A 24,593-nucleotide genomic window follows, 5' to 3' on the forward strand; every position below is an offset into this window, starting at 1 on the left:
GATGCGGGGTGGGGTGGGGGGACAGTTCAAGGTGGATGTGCTGTTTCAGGAGTTTTGAGGCAAATGTAAGTAGCGAGTTGGGGCGGTAGCTGGATGGAGGGGTTGTCTGTGAGAGGCATCTTTAGCCTAGCGGTGTTCAACATGACGCAGAACATTCTCACATGCTGGTTAATGTTATATAAGCTAACCTTGTCTGAGTGGGAACTAATTGCTGGCTATCCTAAGAGTACACATTTAATGTGTATGTATATATAAAGAAAAATGATAGGTGGCGTCTGCTGCAACTTTTTTTTTTTTTTCTAATTGTGGGTGATCTATTTCTTGCCAGAAAACTGCTGTGAGTTTTGTCATATACACTGCAACATTTCATAAAATTTAGAGGAAGTTTAGACAACTATAAGCAAGACTTGCGCCACTTTGTGTGACAACAAAAAAACCCATTCTATTAATGCCATTTGTAAAATGGCGGAAAATAATGTAAACGGCTGTTTTGAGACTTCTCTCATTATACTTTTATCTTGTGTCTATTGTGTATAATGGAGACCACATACAGTACTGTATCTTACTGTTGCAAGTGCAATGGATCACGAAGTAGAATAAGGCTGGACAGACACATTAGACAGCTGTCTGTTGAATACTCCTTTGACCGTGTGGTATACAGTTGTATAATTGCCCCTGCTGAGTGTCCACGTGCTCCGAGAGGGGTGAAAGCAGCGGCCGGACTATTCTGCATCTCCAGCTGAGTGTCCACGTGCTCTGAGAGGGGTGAAAGCAGCGGCCGGACTATTCTGCATTTCCAGCTGAGTGTCCACGTGCTCTGAGAGGGGTGAAAGCAGCGGCCGGACTATTCTGCATTTCCAGCTGAGTGTCCACGTGCTCTGAGAGGGGTGAAAGCAGCGGCCCGACTATTCTGCATCTCCTGCTGAGTGTCCACGTGCTCCGAGGGGAGAAAGCAACGGCCGGACTATTCTGCAGCATCTTCTCTCCCCAATAACAAAAGCATCAGGTAGTTGAAATCCAAGTGCCTGATGCTGATCCAGACAGGGATTCGGGTCGCCCCCCCCCCCCCCATACATGTGATCGGCTGAATCTGCCAAAATTTGTGGGTTTGGCCAAAATATATTGAATGCATATGGCCATCTAAGAACAGTCACAAATGTAATTTTTCAGCACTGTTTGTTTCCTAGCATTACAGATATGGTGACCTATGTCTTTTTGACTATTTAAATACATGCGGCTATATAACATCACTCTATATCTTCAAACTTGTATGGAAGCATAATAAAGTGCCCATAAAATGTATGGGTCCAGAGTGTAATCCCCGACACTACTAATCTTATCCAGACGGACAGGGGGGCTTATGTCATATAAATGGCAGAGCAAAACTGTGCCATGCTCCACTGAGCACCGTATTTCAGAGGGGTTTTCCTCTTAAAATTTTTTGGAAAATGGCACTAGAAGAGCCCCATACAGCAGAAGTCGCGATGGCTTGTGACTCTGTAGTAGACATCCATGGGCCACCCCTTATTCCCTTTCACATGGCCCTGCTGTGTACACCAAATCCTAAGGTTACAAAGACTCTTATAATGTGGGTGGTCCTTTAAAAGGTTGTCAGACTTACTTTTTGAAAATTGTAATGTCAGGAGCAGATGTGTGAAAATAACACAGCAGTACTTGCTGTCCTTGGCGATTCAATGTTGCATCCTGTTGTCCTGGTCTCTGACTGTGGAAATCGGGTGATCGCTGCCTGCTAATCAGAGGTAGCAGTGTTGCCGCCCTTTCTAGTATCGGTGCTCACGTCCTGGGTGCTGTGATGCCAGGAGTAGAGCATGGTGATGCTGCAGCCTCTGGTAGACACTGATCGCCTGTTATCTGACACTGGGACAACTGTGGGGTTGCCATGCTTGATCGCTGAGGACAGGTAAGTACTGCTGTATTTATTTTCACACTTCTTATCTGCACCTGCCATTTCAAAAAGTAACTGGACAACCCTTCTAGGACCATCCTGTGTGTAGCCTTAGCAGGAGTTTCCATGCACACAGCAGGGGCATGTACAAGAGGATAAAGGGTGGCCATGTAGAGCAGATGCCTACTACGGAGTCACAAGCCATTCCGACTTTTGTATGGTGCTACTTTCACAAATCTGCACCAGCTATTAAAGTTTCGAAAAGTAACAGGACAATCCCTTTAAGCAGTTATTTACAGTGGCTATCCTGGTACTTAAAACCGCACCATTGTATATTTACAGCGCAGGCTTAAAGGATTTGTCCAGGATAACTTTTCTCAAAACACAGATTCCCATGGCCAAAATATAACAGAGCTGAAACTGTCTTCTTCGTGTTCGCCGCAAGTCCTACGTCCCTGGTGACGTTTACAGGCTGTGGTCAGACTGACGTTGGTAAATCTGCCGCTGCAGCCAATCACAGGGCACGGCTTTCGGCTTTTAAAGACTATAGAGTATCCTAGGAAACGTTATCTACGTTTTTTATTAGGCCTCCAGCCACCTGGACTTTGAAGCAATGATGCCTCAAAGTTATTGGCGTATAGGAGAATCACATGGCTTGAGTTTTAGACATTTTACCAAACTTTTGCCAGGTAACCAGTTCAGGGCTTTGTTAGAAACCAGATTTATATTCTAGTCTAAAAAGGGGGGAAAAAGAGATCTGATTCATAGCAGCGCTGATACTTTCTTGGATACATCTATATGTATGGGGTTCTTATGTCATAGGCCTGAATAGCACTTCCCTTTAGTTGGCTAATATGTTGTAGACTGCTCATGTCCAGCTGAGGTTACACGTAATGTTAACCATCACACCAGCAGGGGGCAGTGTGCCATTCCACAGCAAAGGCAGGATTGAGGCGCTCGGCTCTAGCTCTCCAGACATGAACACGGTTGTCTTCAGTGCCTGTTTTGTTACTGAAGACAACTCAGTTCCACCCCGTGGCAATTGTTTAGTCGTTCACAACACCACTAAAAATGGGGGAGATGGTGGGTGTGAAAGGCAGTATATGTAATTGGCACCATGAGACCAAATGTCCTTCAGCCAAGTGCCTGGAAATGGATCTGATAGACACAGGAGCCTGTACCGATGGTGCCACCTGTCTCTGGAGGGCTGTCAATGAAACACTTGAAGCTGCTTGTGCTTGGTGGACCTGTCAAGGGCATCCTGAGCCCGGCCACCTTGTGTGTGTGCCCTAACATAGCCATTGGTCCCGACATCACCTAATGGTCTGAGAACGGCCCAGGTGGTGGGTAGTTTGTTGATATGACCATCCTGCTTCTCATATTCCAATAATGCCCCCCTCCACATTAAATTGTTAACTTGGCGAAATCTTTGATTGCATCATAGAGGCGCCTAGTGATCAACAAGCTCTACACAGGCGGAAGAAGTCACTACACACAAGTAGTCTCTGAGACCCTTTTTATAGGCCTGGGGGGGGGGGGGGGGGACCACTTTTAGGGCCTCCGGTGACAAGACTGTTTAGCTAATCACCCCACAACTCTAATTATTTTACATCTGCCTGAGATGTAACTGCATGCCGAGTTTTACAGCAAAATCACAACTTCTAAGTGCTTGATTTTATATCTATCCTCTGGTCTTTCCCTCAGTGCTGTAATAAGTAGGTGTGCTGTTTTTGTGTCTGTCTCTATTGTAGATGTGACTGGTACGAACCTCCTTGAACCGCATCGGACACGTTGGGTAATGTTGGACAAAGGTGGTTTGCCACTATCTATTGTTGGGGGCTAGCTTGAAACTTCCTGTTAGCTTTCCCCAAATAGAAGTAGACTAATGAGTGTCACAGGAAGGATCCATAGAAAGTTGTCAGAATTCCTGCCTGTGTTGTCGGCTTTGTGGGCCCCAGCCATGTAGCAGTGTCTGTGTTGTGGCGGCACGCCCGGGGGACACTCCTCACATCTTACTCACTTTGGTAAAAAGCTTGTTGGGTAAAATGTGAACTTTACTTAATCCTTCAGCTCATAACAGAAGTTTTGGAAGTGTAAACCTCAGTTTCTGTAGGACTGAACACACTGACAGACTGCATTCCTTTTACACATAATTACTATTTTTGATTAGTGTCTCGCTATTAGGTAATTTTGGTAATTTCCTATTACTTTTTTTTAAAGTAATGGGTGGTAGGGGATTTTGTGAAAGTTGTGTATCTTAATAATTATTAATTATTATTTATTTATATATTTATAATTTATATATAATTAATTATAATTGCTGAATCTTTCATAGACAGGTGATTAGGCTCTTTCCCTTGGTCCCGGTCAGTGTACCATACTTGGAGATTTCTTAAGCAAGAGTGTCACCTGCTGGCTGCATATGGGTGGCTTTGGAGGAAAGTGGAAGTTTCAGTTGCCATGACAGTGTGTGTATATCACTATACATCATTTGTTACCCACATGCTTTAACACCATCATGTACGGTCTTGTATATGTCACTTAAAGGGAACTCGTCAACAGTTTATATCAATGTGAACTAATGACAGCAGTAGAATGATGTAGTATCATTCTCTCCTTTGCTATTTCCTGAGTAGTGAACTCCGGCGTGGCATGTGAATGAGGCAGAGTGGTCTGGTGGGCGAGCAGGACTGTCTGCTAGCTGAAGCCTCTGATGTGGGTGATGTAGTAGGCGCCATCCGCACCTCCCGTGGAGTCTCGTGCCTGCGCAGGGAGGTTGGATACCGGAACATGAGCGGATAAACTGTCCTTTCTTTGGGCAGAATCACAGAGGTCATTTGCGCATGCACCGATGTTGAACCTCATGATGCAAGCAGGAGATTTCACTTATACACTTTCTTGTTTTTGTTCTGTGTTTTCTTTAAAAAAAAAAAAAAAAAGGCAATGCTGATCTATAGCACAGTGTGCCTATAAAACCCTGTCACCTATGGGCACTATACAGGGGATGGCTGTTGGGCGCTGACATTTGCCCAGCGATCATCGCTCTGTGAATGGAGAAGCGGGCAAGGAGATCATTCTGGCTCACCCGCCTCCATTCGCAGTAATAGATGTACGGCCTGCTTACACAGCATCCCGTCAGACCAACAAGGATTTTATGGTCTGCTTGAAAGATCTGATCTGCGATTTATTGTTGATTGATCTTTCACTGCGTTCACGCGTCACAATGATCATGCGCACCACTTGATCTAACGAATGGTTGCACGCTAATCCTCCTGTGTAAAAGGGCCTTACGTCAACATCCGAGTTCTGGAACAACTTTAGGCACAGGCAAGTGGATGGGATTGCATTAAATATTAACTAGGACATTGTATTTGTATTTTTGCTTCTCTCCACATCTAACAGAGCTTTTTATTGGTATATTGTTCAGTGTAGGACAAAAGGCATTGATTGTTAACACCGGGGAATGAAATGGCATGAAGGTAAAATGTATCCCCTCCGTAGAGGTACACTGACTGCAGATCTGCCTTGTAGTCAGTGTGACCCTGCCATGTGTGTCTAGGGGAATATTGTCGTATAGAGGTATGTCTTATGGCAGACTCCATGAGAAAAACCTATTGTCAGACTACTGGTGTCAGTGAGGGGGCCATAGTCTGTAGCACAGGTGTCTGAGCCTAAATACAATGTTACCGTCAGCAGTGGCATTTAACAGAATATCAAATTGTTACAATGCAGGTATATCTGCTGCTTGGAACAATTTTGACTCCTTACTTCTTCTATTGTCAGCGTTTTCATTTACAGTTCTGAATATTTTTCCATTGTGTAAAATCCCTCGTATTAAAGATTAACAGAAGCTGCCGGCACTTGCACATTTCATGCATTCCATGCTGTCATGAGTAAGTGACTCAATACGCAGGCTTATCTTGATTTGGCTCAAGATTCGGGTTCAAGGCTCAGAATTGTGTAGTGTGTAAATGATTGCTATGAGCAGCCTCCGTACCTGCTGCTGAAGTGCAGCTTTTATACAGTTAACATGGGCTTTTTTAGCCTCTTGTTTAGTAGACTCTACGGGCCAAACTTGGCCTACGAGCCTAGAACCTCTTAAGGGCCTTTTACATAGAAAAATGAGCGTTCCAAAAATCGTTGAAATGCGCAAAGATGAAGGATAAATGTTCAATGTAAAAACGCTGAATGATATTCGTTCGCTCATCGTTTTTCATGCAAGCATAAATGATCAGTGTTTAAACGGAACGATGAGCGGTCATTCATATTCATTTATACAGCAAGAGTGAACAAGCGGATGATTCATCTGCCTGTATAAGCCGGCTGCGCGAACGAACTCTGGCATCATTCACTCCAACTATACTTAGTGGGGTTTAAAAGCATCTTTAAGTTCAGTGCTCAGCAGAGATGCATTTTCCCTGGTTCCTAAAAAATTAAGGAAATGCAGTCCCTTAAATTGCCCAAACTGTTTAAAAAAATATCAGTGACAACATATGTTGTAAATTGTCACTCAACAACATCCTAAGGCCTTATGCACACGGCCGTGACGGGCTAGCGGAATATCGCAGCGGAGTCAGTTACGGCGGTCCCCGCCCCATCTGCACGTGTACCCGCAGCAAATGGGACAAGCTGCGGGTAATTTCATGCTGCAGAATTCCGCAGCATGTATATTGAGCTATTAGGTTCAATGGAACCTAATAGCTGCAGTGAAACGCCACGGAAATCCGGCCATGTGCATTAATCCTAAATGGCTGATTCTCCTAGTTAAAGCGACCCTTCTGTCCTGGACAGACACTTTTGATGCCGTGAGTGCATTAGGTAGTCAGGCATGACTTGCTGATGTGACTGGTTAGTGCCACTCACAGGACAAGTGTATAGTGACTTGGGGTCCTTTCACATGGGACTATTGTTGGGCACAGAAGTGCCCAGACAGTCTTCCTTGCTCTCCTGAGCTTTCACACTGACACGAGGATCCCTCAGTAAATAGAGACACAGGGGGCTGGAGATTATTCTGGCCCACCTGCCTACATTCACAGTAAGCAGGCCATCATTTTTGGATGAACGACTGACATTACACAGGCTGGTCATCGTTGTGTGTTGTGTTTTTTTTTGTTTGTTTTTTTTGTTTTGTTTTAATATGCTTGCATGATCTAAAAGCCAACACAAATTAATGCTCATTGTTTAGATTGTCCCGGCATTTACACTGAATGGTGGTTAATCAGATACCCACGATTCAGCAAGAATCTGAACGATTATCAATGTAAATGGGCCTTTAGACTGATGATGCATAGTAATGCAAAATGTGCACCAGGTAGTCAGAGAAGCTGGTGTGGCCATATTTGTTTCTGGACCAAAGGGTCGCTTTAAGTTGATTCTTGTCTTCCAAAATCTTGGCTGATACATTTTGGATGTGTAATGTCCCCTTCCTGGCCACCTCCTCACCCCACCTACTCTTCTAACTATGCCCCTGTTCAGTAACATTGCTGCATGGCCTGGTAGATGTAATCTGTGCTGCATCCCTTTTTCAGCACTGTGTACACTATCCGGATATTGACCTGTATTACTGGAGATTAATTTCTGGCCCCATTGACTGACTTCAGCAGCGCGGGCTCCGCTGTTTTCTGCATCTAGCTCACTTGCATAATTTTAAATTATGATGTGTAGAAATCCTCATGTAACCCGCTGTGCTTACTAATGCCGTCCGCATATACATGAGTAGTTTGTTAGTTATCTGGTTAGATCATCATTCTAGCAATGAGATGTTGACTAAGTGCACTGTGATTGCAGTCTGCTTCCAATCTATGACTAGGTGGTAGATCGTAATATTGGTGAGATGACAGCAGTGTTTCCTGCCCACTAGTGACCAGCTGGCATTATGGCCGAGCCCGTAACTATGAACATGACCGCACTCCAGACACAACTAAAAATATCCAACATGTCTCATTTGTGACTGACAGCTGCTATCGACTTGGCATCGGACGCACGGTCTTCCTGTCAGTTGGTTTAGGGACCTTTCACACAGGTGGAATATGGCCGCACTTCTATACATGTAGATGGTCGTCTGGTCCCTCTGATATCAAAAGGTGCGGCCGATGTCAGTTTAATGTGTAGTGCCACCACCTTCAGAAGGTCTTTCGGTCATGCTGACCTTTTAGATCAGGTAGTTTGTTTGAGGCACAAGCCATTCATCCAAAGGAAATCTTTTTTTCCACCCCATGGCGTACATTTATGGCATAGGCTGGTGAACTAGTGGTCCTAATCCTGCGAGGTCTAAAGTGGTTGTTGGGGTACTGGTGTATCTTGTCTCCATTGGAATTAGGGGTGGAGACATAGGTTGTGCTGGCTCACTGACAGGCGACGCCCTCAGCAGTGGATTGGCTGATGCAGGGAAGGGCCAGGAGACTCCGTCAGCAGTGGATTGGCTGATGCAGGGAAGGGCCAGGAGATGCCCTGAGCAGTGGATTGGCTGATGCAGGTGTGCTCTCCAGCCTTGTTACCCTACTACCTCATGTAAGTGTCCCACTGCCGGCTCCTCTGACTTTGCCTGCTGTATTACCGGCTGTTTCCCTCCAGTCTCCTGGAGTCCTCTTACATTGCCACTGACACAGAGCGCACAGTCACAGCGTAGGACGGCAGCGGAGCACACCCGGGAGACTACTGCCAGGGGGGAGGAGCAGCAGGTGTTGGGCGGGGTGCATGCCGGGACTGAAGACTCGCACGGTTGGCAGTCTGCTCATCTTCATACTGCACGAGCTGCTGTCCTCCTAGTACTACGCCAACTGTCTGGCTGCCGCTGATGGGCCTTGTCTGCTGCTGTCCGATGCATGATGTCGTCCTCGTCCTCCACAACCTGTCTGCCTGGAGTTGTTGGCCCTTGTTTCCTAGGTGCTTCAGGACTTGCTCCAGGAGCTGGTACGGACGGTCCCCTGTCAGTAAGGCAAGAGTGCTGCAGCCAATCCACAGCTGGGGCAGGCAAAGTCAGAGGAGCCGACAGTGGGACACTTACACGAGGCAGGAGGTTAACGCGGAGAGTACACTTGTATCTGTCAATCCACTGCTGGGGGGAGTCTCCTGGCCGTTCCCTGCATCAGCCAATCCTCTGGTGGGGGTGTCATCTGTCAGTGAGCCAGGCCAACCCATGCCTCCACCCCTAGTTCCGGTGGAGACAAGATACACCAGTACCAGTTGTCAGCAGTAAAGCTGCTCTCACATAAGCGGTTTTTAACAGCATTTAGTGCGGCGTTGGAAGCGCCCACTAAAAACACTGTAAAACTGCTCCGTTGATTTCAATGGCGCTTCTCAAAAGAGCCCTTGAGCGAGGCGGTTCTAACGCTGTGCTTTCCGAACAGTGCCTGCTCTAGTTTGGTGCATTTCTATATATATATATATATATATATATAATTTTTTTTTTTTTTTCTTTTTTTTTTTCGAAGTATGCTGCACAACTCCTGATGCAGGGATAGGGGATAACTCCTTCATATAGCATTCAGTTCCCCTAATGAGAATAAAATAGTTCAGTATCAAAAAGAAAACTCTTTACCAATAAATGCTTTATGTAATAAACAAAAAAATTTATGTCCGTGACCCGAACTATACAATAATTATTTAACCTGTACAGTGAACCAACTTAAAGAAAAAAGACTGCCATTATTGCTAGTTTTTTTGGTCATCCAGTTTCCCAAAAAACATGAAATAAAAAGCTATTAAAGATAATTATGTACCTATGAAAGCATCAACTCCTCCTGTAAAATACAAGCCTTCATATAGCTCTGACAGAAAAATACGTTTTACGCCTTCCGTAATGTGGCAATACAGACAAGATTGTTTTTGAAAAAGGTTTCTACTGTGTATTAAAAAAAAAAAAAAGCAAAGTATACAAACTTGCTGTTGCCATAATTTTACTGACACACAGGCGTATGATTACCATGTATTACACGGGCGCTGTACGCCTGTGTGATATGCAGTAACTCGCAGGCACTCACTTATTTTGCGTTACGACATTCCGCTCACATTAGTGTTAGAATTGCTTAACACGAGCGCAAAAAAAAGAGCGCAGCATGTTCGATTTTGCTGTGTATGTACACGAGAGTCAATTGTTCTCTATGGACTTGTATGGGCGTTGTGTATATATATGCGCTGTCGCTTTGCTTAAAAGCACTGCGTGACCCAATTCCCCCCCCCCCCCCCCCCCCTAAGTTTACAATTGTGCGAGCCCAGCTTAGTCTTTAAATTGTGTACCATTAGGTGCACAGGATAAGTGTGTAAAAGTAGGCTTTCCCCCCTTTATCATAGAAAGTTAAGTTAAAAATGTTGCCATATTGATTGGGGGGTGGGGGGGAGTGATTGCTCTTGGAATAGGCCAATAAAAAAAAAACTGCAGTCTTTTTAAGGCCTCAAAGAACTGCGTCCTTCGTTAAAAATTTTTGAAGGGTAGAGTAAGCAAATGTGTGCACCAGTTAGGAATTACAATGTTGCAATGTGTTTCCAATCCTACAGATACTCCTGGTCAGTAGCAGTCGTTACCCGGATCAGTGGATTGTACCAGGTGGAGGAATGGAGCCAGAGGAGGAACCCGGTGGAGCTGCAGTGAGAGAAGTGTACGAAGAGGTATCATAAAAAACCATTTGCCTTATCTTTGCATTGCTCTTTATTGGAGTGTTGTGAAAGTATGTGGCTATGTTCACCTGATAATTTATTTTTTTATTATTTCCTTGGCCATGAAAGATTAAAAAAAACTGAAAAAATTGACTCCATGAGTTGGTATTGTTCAGATAAAGGGTTTGTTGACCCGTACCACAATAATAAATGAAGAGAAACATTACAGCAGCAATAGAGAGATCAAGATCTTTTTCCCTAGTGGTTAATACTCTGCATCCGCCACAAGCATGACCTTGATCAGATTGCCCTTTTTTTGTTTAGAATTGGATAAGCTAATACTGAGACTGCTGATAAATCAGTTGTCTATTAACTTAAGAAAAGCCAGCATATTGTGTTTCAGTGTTCCACCAAAACAAGACCTTTCTTAAAAGAGTTACCTCTTAAGGTGCCAACTCGCATTAGAATAACATTAATAGAAATGGACACTTTCAACCAAAGCAAAGTGAAATTTAACAACAAATGATCATTTGGACCAACCAATGACATACAGCCCTCATCTAGAAAGAAGCCGGCCATGAATGAAATCTTTATCTGCAAGTCGGACCAAAAAATACTAAATCTTTTGCTCATGAACGATCTTGCTTTGAATGAACATTCCCATAAAAGAAAAAACTTTCATGCTTTGCTCAGTGTCATTCTGGTGAAGGACTGTTGAGCAAATGTAGCTTATACCTGTAGCTTGGTATTACAATTAGCTGAGTTTGGGGATGCGGCCTAGAGCGTGATGTGAGAAGTTGACACACGAGTAGACCTCCCACCTCTTATGCTGGCTTCCTAGCTTGGTTTTCTTTTCGAGGCTGTGTTTTTTGACTCTGCTTTTTGACTGCCTTACTGGTCCCTGGGCCTTTGGTTGTATTGCACCATGGTTCCTGTTGTGGAGGAGCAAAAATGGCAGAGGTGATCTGTTACGAGGCCCGTCTGTCCTTTAAGTTGCCATGACTAGGAAAGAAGCCGGCGGTACACATGTGCTTCATGATGCTGCTCAGTCGCAGGCATCTGTGAATACTTTACACCATGAGGCTGCCCACGCAACATTGGAAGCAATAATAAATATTGAGCATGTTTTGTGCGTTCCGCATGATCAACATTCTGATCACTTTTGCTGAAAAATGCCATGGTGCAACCAACAGGTTGGCAGAATTTGCTCACTCAACGTCTCCTACAACCCCAGTAAGAAATACTCATGAAACAGTTACAGCTGTATTTGCCACCTGTGATGGGACTCTAATACATTCTCACTCTGCAGAGAAGGGTAAGCATGGGCCCTTTTTTATATACTTCATCTGCCTCTGCAAATACAATTATGCTGGCCATTTCAGCACAAGCTAGTGATATGCAAAACAATATACACAGCAAATGTACTCTAAGCCATCTTTTTGTGGCTGCAACTAAAAGCAATACTGTTTGGGCTTCTCTCTGAGAATGGTTGGCTGAAAGAGGATGTTGGATTTATAAGACACAATTTGCAGAACATTTCTAAGATAAAAGCAGAGACCCTTATTGAACTAGAAAAAAAAATTATTGATAAAACTCCTGCATTATAAAGATCGGAACATTATTCTAAAAAAAGCAAGAGAAATGAAAGTGTTAACTGGACAGTCATCCTATAGCTGCCCTTTCAGATTATTCAGAGGATATACAAAACGTGGATGCAGTTTCAAGATAGTAAGACAAGGTTACGGAGTTTACAGCTGCCTTATGCTATTTTGTATCCTGTACGGCTGAGAGTTGTAATTAATGCAGGGGAAGGGGGGGGGGGGGGGGAGACCTTTTTTTTAATTTAAATAATTCCAGGTATTTTGCCTCTTGGATTGATGCACATTAACAATATTTATATAACAGTAATAAGTAGTCCTTTTTATTAGTGAAATATTTCACTAATTGAATTGAGGTTTAATTGTATTTAAAAATATCATAATTTCATAAATGGAGAAAAATGGACTTTTCAGTTGATATTTTCATTACAATCATTCATACTGGACATGTGAGTTAGCATTCATTCAACCATGAACTCCTGATGTGCATAGACACCTTTACAAACTGCAAGGGGTTACTGGACAACACTGTTTCTATTGCTGGGTTCACACAGGGCAGATTTGCCGCGGAGATTCCGTCCGGAATTTCGCCGTGGCTAATCCTGGGATTAGCCAGCCATGTGGACGAGATTTCTCTGAAATGTCGTCCACACGGGACGGCGAATCTGTCACGGCAGAAGCCGGCGTTGTGTTGCAGATTCCCCGGCCGCAGCATGTCCAATTTTTTTTTTTCTTGTTCCCCGTTGTGGCCGCGCTCTCCTCTATGGGAGCACCGTCCGCAATGGAAAAGCATGTGGCCAAGCCGCTCCAAAACGCGAGGCTTAAGTGCCGCGGGTTTTGAAGCAGCACTTTGCCGGCGGAAATCTCAGTTTTTCGCTGCAGCCAAACCACGAGATTTCCGCTGGGAATACACTTTGTGGGAACCCAACCTATAGGGGGCCCCTGTATTAAAATAAACTGAACTATACTTGCCCTTCTGCCGGGATGCAGCACTGCAGCCCTTCTCTGGTCCTGATATTTGTTGTAACTGATGTCGCTGGAAATCGGGTGACTGCTGCAGCCAATGAGCTCCAATGCCAGGAGAACAGGCCATCACCTGACTTCCTGTGACATCATCCGTCACAAACGGTGGACTGCAGCACTGGATCTCGGTGGTGGCAGAGAGGTATGTATAGCTTAGTTTATTATTTTATCACAGGGGGCCCTATTATGTTCTATCCTGCATCTGTGGTCAGAACACGGCCACTTTCTGTGATTGGCTTTGGCTCAAACTGCATGTATGATTTGAGTATTTGTAAACTGGCATTTAACCCTTTCCAATCCACTGTCTGACCTCTGAAGACATTATGATTTAAAGCTGTACAGCTTCGATGTTGGAAGACGTCCGTTGGGGTTCTCTTACTGTATATTGCCAGCCTCTCTGCTGTTGGAGCCTATCCAATGTGTCACCCCATGCAGTACTGGCTTTAGCCAGCAGAGAGCGCCGTTGTAAAACAGAAAGAGAGTAAGCCCCCTAGGAAAACCAGGATACAAATTGGATTGGAAAGGGTTAATGAGGATCTGTCACTTGATAAGTCAACAGCTCTGGTTGCATGGCTTTGCAGCTGTGGACTTGCTGACTCTATCCCTAGTGGTGCCCCTCCAATACTAGCCTCCATTTGCCCAGATGGGTGGTTCTTGGGTTCGGCTCCCGGTGCTGTCCTTGTGTCAAATAGGCGGTCCTCAATGCTCACTTTCAGTAGGTCAAGTCGGACTGTCAATCATGTTTTGACGTCGCCCATTTGACAGTAAATGGTAGGAAGTGCTCAGTTGACACACTGATAGCATCGTTCGTTGGACTTCAGAAGAGTCTGCGTGGGTGAAGGGAGGAGAGGATAAAAGAAAAACCAGACCAGGGATAGTCAGCAGGGCGGCAGAGCCAAGCAGCCAGCCCCGCTTAGTGTACCGTGACAGGTCGTCTTTTAAGGCACTAGAGTGAAAGGGCTAACGGCCATGATGTCTTACTTAACCCCAATAGCTCCTATGTACTTTGGAATTAAAAGGTGTCCTATTTAAGGTGATGTCAATTGTTTTTCTTCTTGATTTTTAAAGGCTTTCTTTTCTCTGTACAGGCTGGTGTAAAGGGGAAATTGGGTAGACTTCTGGGAATATTTGAGGTGAGTGCTCTTTAATTGTATTTTCATAGACTTCAATTTCCTGGAACTATAGATTGACATTACTGGGGAAAAATACCACTTGTAATGCTCATTGCTGCCCGTTTCATATTGACTAATGAAGTGGCTTCCCATTCTATTATAAGGCTGAATATGGGAGATGGGGGTCATGTTTGTGTGCTATTCTGTCTGTGAAGTGGTTATCGCTGTGCAGCGGAAGGATAATGAGCCGTTTATACACTTAACTGATAGATTTTATATACTTTAATGAAGTTGCTCATTATCTGATGAATTGGCACTCTATAGGTCCAACTTATTTTAGCGGAGCTTTATTTTGAGTCAAGTCTTTTTCCATTATATTTTAGGATAACATGTGAACACGTTTATCACCCTGAAAACTATTATTTTTTCTCTCCATTTTTAAGCAGAATCAAGATAGAAAGCATAGGACTTATGTGTATGTACTGACGGTCACTGAGGTTCTAGAAGACTGGGAAGATTCTGTGAATATAGGTAAGTACTGATCGCTTTTAACGAAGATGAAAGGATAATCTTGCTCTTGTCAAGTTGCACTTGTAGGATTGTCTTGCCTTATTGCTCCCCAACAGCAACATATAGAGCGCCGCTGCTCTGCGTCTGGTCTGTGATGTAGAGCTGAGCTCTCGGTCATTGGCTGCTGCAGCCTGTAAACATGTTGAGACCCAGAGCAGTGGTGCTGGACACGGGGAGCCCAGAGGTGAGGATCAACTTGGTTTGTTTATCTGAACAGGTTCCCTGTGTCTAAAAAGTGTAAATAAGTTAGATAACCCCTTTTAATAGAAAATCATCAGAAACTTAGTCTATAATTATATTACTGGTCCTGAATCACAGCCTGTATTATAGACTAGAACTGCCTTCACAGTTTTGTAGGATTCAGAGCTAAAATGCCCCAGCATTCCCTGCTTATTTAGTGTCTGCACAAAATTTGCTTTGCTTCAGGGACATTACAGTAATCTGATGTAGGAAAATGGAATTGTCCCTTTGTATTGTTGATGCACATGTAAGGGTATGTTTACATGTTGCGGATTTGCTGCCGAAAATCCACCCTAAAAAGTATTCCCCCCTTCCTGCTACCATAAAGTCTTGCCTGTTCCCCTGCTGGTCTGTCTTGGCCTCCAGTCATAACATCTCAACCCATGTGATTGCTGCAATGGCTACGTGTCTATATGACACATCACCAGTGGCCAGGGGAGACTGACGAGGGAGGGTGCAAGGCTCTTCATGGAAGCAGGAAAAAGGGAAATATATAGGGTTTTTTCATGTTAAATTATTTCACAACTTTTTATTGTGGCTTAGAAATTGTCTCTACCTGTGGATTTTGGTGCAGATCTGTGGGAAATCTGTATTTGTAGTGTATTTTGACTTTAACATCTGCAACGAGTCTGCATCATAAATTGACAATACTGCAGCTTTAAAATCCGTGTTGCGCGTCAATTTGTACTGCAGATTGTTTTTCTCTTGTGGTGTGGGGATAAGATTTTTAAAAAAAAATCCATTTCATATTGCTTGTATTGCCATACACTGAGGATATTCTACACACAGATGTACAGCAAGTTTGCAGTTTGTTAGCAATACCTAAAAAGCGTCAAACTATGGATGTAGCCTGTAACCCTTAAGATGCCCCACTTGAGGATGGTGCAGAGACTCTCACAGGTTAGGAAAGGTTTAAGGCCGGTTTCACATCTGCGTTGGTACTTATGGCCGGAGCTTCCATTGCAGATCCATCCCAAAACCAAGCAGCTGGGCGGAAAGTGGGTGGACCCCATTATAGTCAGTGGGAACAGGTTGGCCACAGGGATTCCCCTTTCCTGCTCCCCAAGCGGAGCAGGAAAGCGGAATCCCCAATTTAGATGTGAAAGCAGCCTAACTTGAACAGCAATTTACTGTAACCGTGCAGCTATATCTGTCGCTCTGTCTAGCTACTCTAGTCCCGTACCATCTGTTGCCCCTATATTTCTATAATAATAAAATGGATAAATGCTGCTGATCTGTTGCATTCACATTGTCTTTAGTCAGACTGTATCCAGGCTGGAATTGGGGTTTAGACTTAAATGTTGTTGTTTTTCTCCCTCTTATTTTAGGAAGAAAGAGAGAGTGGTTTAAAGTTGAAGATGCCCTGAAGGTCCTGCAGTGCCACAAGCCAGTTCACGCAGAATATTTGGAAAAACTGAAATTGGGATGCTCCCCAACTAATGGAAATTCTGTAGGCCCACCATTATCGGACAACAGTTCTTTATATGTAACCTCTGCACAGACTTCTGGCTTGCCGTCAACAGTGAGATAAACTCTGCACTTTACAAGGCGACTTGCTGATTCAGTGGGAAGAATGGCCTTTTGTGTTCTCATGCGGACATCCTAATATTTAGACCTGGATTCTCTTGCAAAATGTGCTAAAACCATTTTTGTTTATTTTTTTTGTTTTTATCATGTAAAATAGCATTCAACAGATAAAAGCCATAGGAAGATTTTTTTTTTTCTTTGTTTTTTTTTTTTTTTTTTTAGATGCCTTACATGGCCATTTTTTTCTGGTCTTACGTTTATCCACATGATTATTAATATGGCTTCTTTGCCGCACTATGGCGTTCTTTTCCTACTGCTTTCTTTCTGTAAGGGCTTTAACTACCGCTGGATGCAAGGTGGGCCTTTGGTGTACTGTGTTTAAGGTTCAATACCAAATGAGGGCAATCCTGCAGAGTAAAACTAGTTCAATCCTTTTTTTTTGGTCTCTTCAGCTTTAAAGAGGGCTGCTATTACATTACTGGCTACGCCACACTGCAGAAGACTGGCTGAGGTTTAGTATTTTTGATATCACTTGGGTATTGGTTTGTGTAGGTTTGACATGTGTCCTTCAGGCCACTAAATTTAGGTGCAGGTGGATTTCAAACCTAGTCTGCCTTTTTTAAACCTGGTACCATTACTACTAAATATATTCATACAGTCTTTATTTCTTCCCCGTCTTTTGTTGCCTCTCAACTCACACGTTCTGCTTGTGGGGTCTGCAAATTGTCTTGCTTCTGGTCAGTTTCTTTAATTGGCCTTGATATGTAGAACTGTAACCATAGACTGAATCTATTTATTTGGCTTTTAGGGTTTTGCAAATTCCAGGAGCCAGGGCTTAGAGAAAATTACAAATGGAGGCTAACTTTCAATTGTTTCCTATTGGCATGTGCAGAAGTTGACTGGCCAGTAAAAAAGAAAAGCCTGACTTCTGAAATCTACAGCTTAGGACATTTCTTCCCTCTGATAGCAAACCTGTAGTTTAAAGGCAATTTAGTAATGGTGAGCAGTCCAGATGCATAATGCTGTGTGGACAACCCTAAATGGTAAAGGTGCAGTGAGATCTGGTTGGTACTTCCACCCTACCGATGAAGGTGGTCTAAGAGGAGAAACGTAGAAAGCGATCGTTCTAATATACCCGACCGTGAGTGTCCACAAGACTCTCAATATCCAAGCGGGTTGCCTCACATCGGTCTCAAAAACTAACGTATTTTCCCCAAGAAAAACAGTGCTATAGGTATCTGCCACAGAGCCAAACGTATATTTGGGAGGAAAGGGTGTATTTGGCCATTTTTTTCTTTGCTGACTGGCAGCATTTCAGATGATAAAAATGTCTGTAGCCAGCTTATGAATGACATTGCCTTCCCCGTCATCTGTTGCAATTCTTGTCTGACTTTTTACCGTTTGTAAATCTTACAAAGAACAGGATTCTCTATGGGAAGGTCTTAAAGATGGAATGTAGCTGAATAAATGTAAAGCCGTATTGCTACAAACATCGATCCACGAGCCATTGATGCATTAGCCTTGGCTGCCAAAGAAATTGTCATTTTGGCCTTTTAATGCACCGGTAGACTGATAATCAGGGACACACAGCTTTTTTTTTTTTTTTTTTTTTTTCCTCTTCTGCATGGTAACTTCAACTTGAAGTGGCAATACCAAGCCTTTCTTTTAACCGGTTCGACCTAAGTGGTGCCTGCGGTGTTGATGTTGGATATGTAAATGTGCCTCCTAGTCACAGAGACACAGAAGGCAAGCAATTTCTCAGGTTTAATACCACAGAGCTGTACATACAATTCTGAACTTTTTGAGATTTCACATCAACATGCATTGATCGGGATGTCTTAAGAAGCATCTTGTTCAAATCGCAGTCTGCCATTAATGTGTTTTGTTTTTTCTGGGGCTATCTGTGTTTTACACGTCTTTTACTGCATTAAAGGAAAATTTAGCTTTTAATTTCGACCTCCCTAGTTAGGTTATTAGTCTCATCCGTTATTGGCTCCTAAAACGTAACACCTTGAAAACTTGTCATTGGTCTCTCTCTCCGCACACGGTCCACGCCAGACACCTATTGTATGTGCTCAGTATTGTGGCCCCCTTTATTTTTTTTTCTCCTACTGCAAATGCAATTGTTGACTTCACAGTTTTTATAATGTTAGATGCTCCATTAGTAAGGCACTTCCCTCATAGTAGGGTAATACCTAGCATATGGGATATTTTCCTCAACACATTGCCCCCTAGCTGTAATTAAAGGATCTGTAGATAAGTTGTAATTTTTGCTTCTTGCATTAGCATATTCCATCTTTTTTGTAAATAATCAAACCGGTGAATTTACAGTGAGTGCACAAAGGATTGTTGTAATTTAAGCATTTTGTTACTCAATGTTGTTTTCTTCAACTTTTTTTTTTTTAACACAAACTGTGTAAAATGCTGCTATAAATTAAAATAATTGTGAGTGCTGTTACACTTTTTGTTAAAGAAAGGATGGTGCCACAATTGTTCTGTTAGTTTAATGTACCTGTGCCATGTGATTGCCTTTATACTTTTAAGAGTAATGTTTGTACCATGCATATTTACAGTACCTTTTTTTTTCTTTTCAGTTTTTAACCGCTCTTTCTACCCTCTAGCCGGCTCATTGCACATTGCGAATTATTGAAAGGGTTTTTAGGACTAAACTATTGATGAACTATCCTCAGGATAGGTCATCAATAGATGATTGGCCGGGATCTGCCACTTGCATCCTCAGACAATCAGCTGTTGAAGGGGCTGTGGTCAGGCGTACTACGTCACAGCAGTCACATGACCTAAGAGCATCTCGGTCTTATTCAAGTGAATGGGGATTGAGCTGCTATAGCAGGCACAGTTGCAGTACAATGTATGGTGCTGTAACTGGTATGGACCACAATGGCGCTCACCTAAGCGCTGCTGTCACTTCAGTCAGCTGATTTACAGGAGTCTTAAGGGACAGACACTCCCCAATGAAATGTTCATGGCCTATCCCAGGGCTGGGTCATTAGATTAGTCCCGCAAAACCCCTTTACAGAGGAAATGTCACTAGGGCAGATCCTCAAATGAAAGTGCAGTCAACAGCACCATGGCCGGGCATCACTTTTATATATTGTGCAAAAAGACTTTTTGCTTATGGATCACTGGCTTTAAGGCCTCATGTCCACTGGTGGATTATTGGTGTGGAATCCAGAGCGGGAGTCCGCAGCAATAACCCTCCATAGCATGCGAAGGTAAAATGATTCTTCATGGACACTAGTGGAAACCAACAGCAGTTTTCACTCATTGATGAAGAATCGCAGCATGCTCCATTTTACTGCGGTTGAAGTCAGTGGGAGCCATCCGATCTGCGATTGACATTGCGGACGGGCCACGGGGAGAGCTGTGTGGATTATTCACAGTGCTGATGAAGAAACATAATGGCAGGTATGCGTGGACACTTCTGCCGTGGTCTCCCGCATGTGGAATCTGACTCGTCCGTGGACACGAGGCCTAAAATGATGGGGTGAAATCCTTCATTTAGTCAAGTTGTGCCCTTTAACAGAACCTATTTAGGACATGATATTCAACTTCTTGCGTTGGCGTTTTTCTTAGCAGTATACAAATATTCCTCTAAAAAGGGGGTCTGTTTGTGTTCTAATATTGCAGTGGTATAAACTCGCACCCGTCCTCACTGACTTTGAGAATCTGCATTAGATCCTCTCATAGGGTGGTCTCCATGCAGTGACGCTCCAGCTGTTGCAAAACTATTAACTTCTCGCACTCCCTGACAGACTGCAGCTGTCAGGATTTACAAAGAGTTGTAGTTTTGCAACATAGTATGTAAGGCTGAAAAAAGTGTATGAATCCAGTTAAACCTATTTCCAACCTCCCCTTTACCCCCACCCCACACCCCACCCAATGTTAATCCCAGAGGAAGGCGAAAAACCTCCAATGAGGTAGAAGCCAAATTTCCCCATTTAAGACCTTATGTCTACAGGCGTGCGCAGATCTTGATTGTTGAATCCCACAGCGCGTTCTACCTGTGCCTGCAGACATGAGGCAAAAAAGACGCGGCGTGGGTTTCCTCTGTCGCAGCTGGATCTTCTTTCTTCTGCACAGAGGATGCACTGGGCATGCTCACATGCGCTGTGATTTGTGGTTTTTAAAAAAAATCTCCTGCTTTCCTGCGGATCCGCGGCACATTCGCTGTGTCAGCTGCGGGCGTGCTGCGTATTGGACAGCTTCCATTGACTTCAATGGAAGCCGTGCCTGTGGGATCTGCAGAAAAATGGAGCATGCTGCGCTTTTTTTCTCACGATCCGCATGCTGGGGGAAAAAAAAACCAATGAGGTATTTAAATACCTGCTGATGCCCAATGATATTCTATCAGCATAATAAACTGCGGGTGACCCACGCAGATTCCACAATTCAATTGTGCCTGTGGACATGAGGCCTAAGGGGAAAAGTTCCTTCCAGACTCGAATCTGGCAATTGGAATAATCCCTGGATCAACAACTCTTGAGCCTAGGGGTAGAGATCAATGCCGCAGTTCAATAGTGAATGCGGCAATCCTTGCAATCAGGTACTTGAGGGTAGTAAGGTTTCAGTGAGGGCTATACCGCTAAATGTTGTAACAAAAGCTGAATTCATTTCTGGCCATTGTTTTCCTTGAAGGATACTTGGATAAATGGGTCCCCTTTGCTTAAAATGTTCCGTTGTTTAGGTTATGTCACAGGGCTCAAACAATGCTGTAAATAGAGTGCATGACATGTAATTCATCACATACAATGTATCATATAGACCACTTTGCCAGTGATGTCCTCCTGCCTGTGGCCAGATGACCAGACAGTATAGTGGATTGCCCCATCAGTTCTGCAACTTGATCTAATGTCCCACCATGTACTGAGCCGCACAACTGTGAGACGTTCTCGTGTAGTGATGATTTGCCTGTATAACATTAGTCTAACATCTCCCTTCGCCTCTCTACACTAACGAGTGGAGTTAACCTTTTTGTAGGGTGTGTGATTACAACCGTCATACGGAAAGGGCTTTCACTACTTTTGCCTTCGTAATGCTATATGTGGCACCTGATGTACACGAGCTGCATACTAGTATCTCACAAACTTGGCCTGGCCACACATTGATCAAAAATCAGTTCTAGGCATTAGTTTCTCGTGTGTTTTTCTATAGTCTTTGCTGGAACACAAACCTCAGCCACATAGTTCAGTTTTCTACATATTTGCACCAGCCCTTAATGAACTTAGAAATGTAGTATTTTATCAAATCCTGGATGCACATAATTGTTGGAAATCCTTACAGAATGATGAGGCTTCTTGCAGAGTGTTCTGATTGGAAGGCATGCCTACTAAGGATATATGCTAGAGGTGTTGGAGACATTTCTGGGACTAGCCTGTTCATTTGTGAATGGTGCTTGATACAGAACCCATTTAATTAATGAAATAGGTTTCAGACGCAGAAATTTTACAACAAATCTGCCACAAGTCCGTATACCCAAATAGACCATTGGAGCTGTAGATCCCTTATAAACAGCCAGGTGTTTAGGACCTGTATTAAAATGGGACATCAGAAGGGAGTAACGGGTGGACATCTGACCATTGTTGACCTGCTCTGTTCAGAATTTGGGCCCCATGATGAAAGAGCAGTCATCTTGCCCTAACGAATGTGTTCATATAAGGCTTTATGCGTTGGAGCCTCTGTAGATCTGGTAAAATGCTTGGCAGCATGATGGGAGCCACCCAGACCCTACTATAGTGATTGAGGGTCCATCAGGCACAATTAGTCATGATGGATATGTATCTGCTGTCATGACGGAACAAGAAAACAAAATACCCTGACGCAGATGTGAACAAAGCCTAATATTTACACATGCAGGCTACAACCTAAAAGAATCCTTCTTCTGGCTTAGAGTTTACATAAATGATATCCAATTTAAGAAAGGCGATTTTTGGTATACCACCCTTTTTAATGTAGACCTACCATGCCAGTCTTTTGCTTTTTGGAATAAATTCTTCTAAGGCACGTGAAACCACTTTTTCCCAACCTTACAAGGGCAGAGGTAGCATGGCATGATATCAAAGCGTACGTGCTGCAGTCCTTACCGTAAAGGTGTTCAGTAAAGCTATGGAAAAGGTTCACATGTGGAATGCTGACATGAGTGCATATTGGCCCTGGTGATACACATTCTACACATCCCATTGCATCCTACATAAATTTGTGGACTAAAGGTTAAATGGTTACATCTTTTGGTTCGGAGCTCTTCTGTAAGAAGGAAAGTGGATCCGCTTGTGTCACTGTATTCTTAGAGATTTTGCTGCATGGTGTTTTTGTAACAGATACAAAATGTATTTGACAAATGTAAAGTAATATGTACAGTATTGATGTCGGTCCTCAACCTTGAGTTGATGGCCTTTACGCTTCATTTTAGTTGGGTATAATGTATGCCATTCAATCTCTGGCTATTAATTTGTGCCAAAATCCTACAACAGTTACTGAACGCACGCAACCTCTATGCAATTTAAGAACATATCCTCTGACGAACAGCCTGTGTAAGTCGTTTCTTTCTGTAGAAAACCTTTACCTAGACATTTTGGAATCTTTCCCATTGCACCGTCACAAAATATGTAAATGTGGTGCCCATTTTGCAGAATGGTCTTACGATGCCAGTTTGGTTGCCAAAGTACTGGATGAATTCCACCACCTAATTTTGGTAGGTAAAATTTGGGTAGCGCTTGTTAAGATCATCTCCATCAGATAGGTAGCCTACTAAAGCTATGGTTCTGGTCTCTCAACAGAATAACCACAACGAGAAAAAAAATGGCCGACATGATGGGTAGAAGTATACTTTATGCTTCAGAGATGTCTGCATGGCGGTTTTTCCCTTGAACTGGATAGCTCTCTCCTATTTTATGGGTTTATGGGGGAGACCAGAATGCTTTATTGTGCAGTATAATCTATTTGGATGGAGTTTGGTAATACCTTGTCATATGTGAATGGCATATCGAGGGGTACCCTAGATATTGTACTGTTAGGGGTATTCTCGAAACGATATAATTGTAGTAAATGACGAAATCTAAAAGGAATAAAATGTGAAATGCCTGTTGCATACATTGCCGTTTTATAGGTATAACATATAGCACATGGGAACATGTATATATACTTCAGTAACCCATGTCTATTGTACAAATTTTTCAGTATACAGAAATGGGCTGTATATATATTTTTTGTTTTTAGTGGAACAATCAAATGTTATTCAGCGTATTAGTTTATTAAAATCAGCCATTTAAATAATGAAAATTGGTCACAGACGCCCGGTCACTTTTGTTCATAAGCATCATGTTCTCTTTGAGCCAGATAGGTTTGTTTTACTGTGATTTCTTGTGTGAGCTTTGAATGACCTAGGCTGGCTGTAGTGGTAGCATTGAATGTGGCTTACTGACTGCATTTGAAAAGAAAGATGCACAAAACAACCATTTGTGATTTTCTAAAGATGAGTGTAAGTGTTTGTGTATGAAATGTTAATGGTGCTTTTTTTGACTTTTTTGTCTTTTTATAGACGAGGACTAATTAATAAAAATGATTCCTGGCTTGCAATGCAGTTTGTTTAATTAAAGGGTAGGTTTCATTCTATTGATACTCCGGATTGCAGCGCAGCCACGTTGTTACCATTTCGTACCAGTAGCACGAGATTCTTGCTGGTAATCCGTGGCAGATATGGAGCCATCACAGGTAACGTCCAGTGTTTTTATCATACATGATCTGACTATTCTTGTAGTTGGAGGCCCTCACGGGCTGCAGATTGAGGTCTTCACATTCCTAGTGGAATTGGTGCGGATCAGCAGCAGACTTCAATTGAAATGTTGAAATCTGCTATGGATCCATGTCAAAAACTGCACTACACTATATATTTTTTGTGTATGCGGATCCACACCAAAATCTGATACGTGTGAACGTACCCTTATTCTGGTTTTACACACGTTTTTTTTGGAAGAAAGCTGTAGTTTGGTTTTTGCAGCAGCTTTT

General features: G+C 43.2%; 1 protein-coding gene across 1 annotated transcript in view; it reads left to right on the plus strand.

The window, feature by feature from the left end:
* Positions 1 to 24,164, plus strand: part of NUDT4 (nudix hydrolase 4) — a 36,779-nt gene extending 12,615 nt beyond the window's left edge. The window contains exons 2-5 of the mRNA XM_066591521.1: positions 10,403 to 10,513; positions 14,211 to 14,255; positions 14,681 to 14,765; positions 16,373 to 24,164. Coding sequence (XP_066447618.1) covers positions 10,403 to 10,513; positions 14,211 to 14,255; positions 14,681 to 14,765; positions 16,373 to 16,575 — 444 coding nt within the window. The 3' untranslated portion in view covers positions 16,576 to 24,164. The remainder of the gene's footprint in view (positions 1 to 10,402; positions 10,514 to 14,210; positions 14,256 to 14,680; positions 14,766 to 16,372) is intronic.
* The last annotated feature ends 429 nt before the right edge of the window (positions 24,165 to 24,593 follow it).

Source organism: Eleutherodactylus coqui, chromosome 2, assembly GCF_035609145.1.
Source record: "Eleutherodactylus coqui strain aEleCoq1 chromosome 2, aEleCoq1.hap1, whole genome shotgun sequence".
Classification (NCBI taxonomy): domain Eukaryota; kingdom Metazoa; phylum Chordata; class Amphibia; order Anura; family Eleutherodactylidae; genus Eleutherodactylus; species Eleutherodactylus coqui.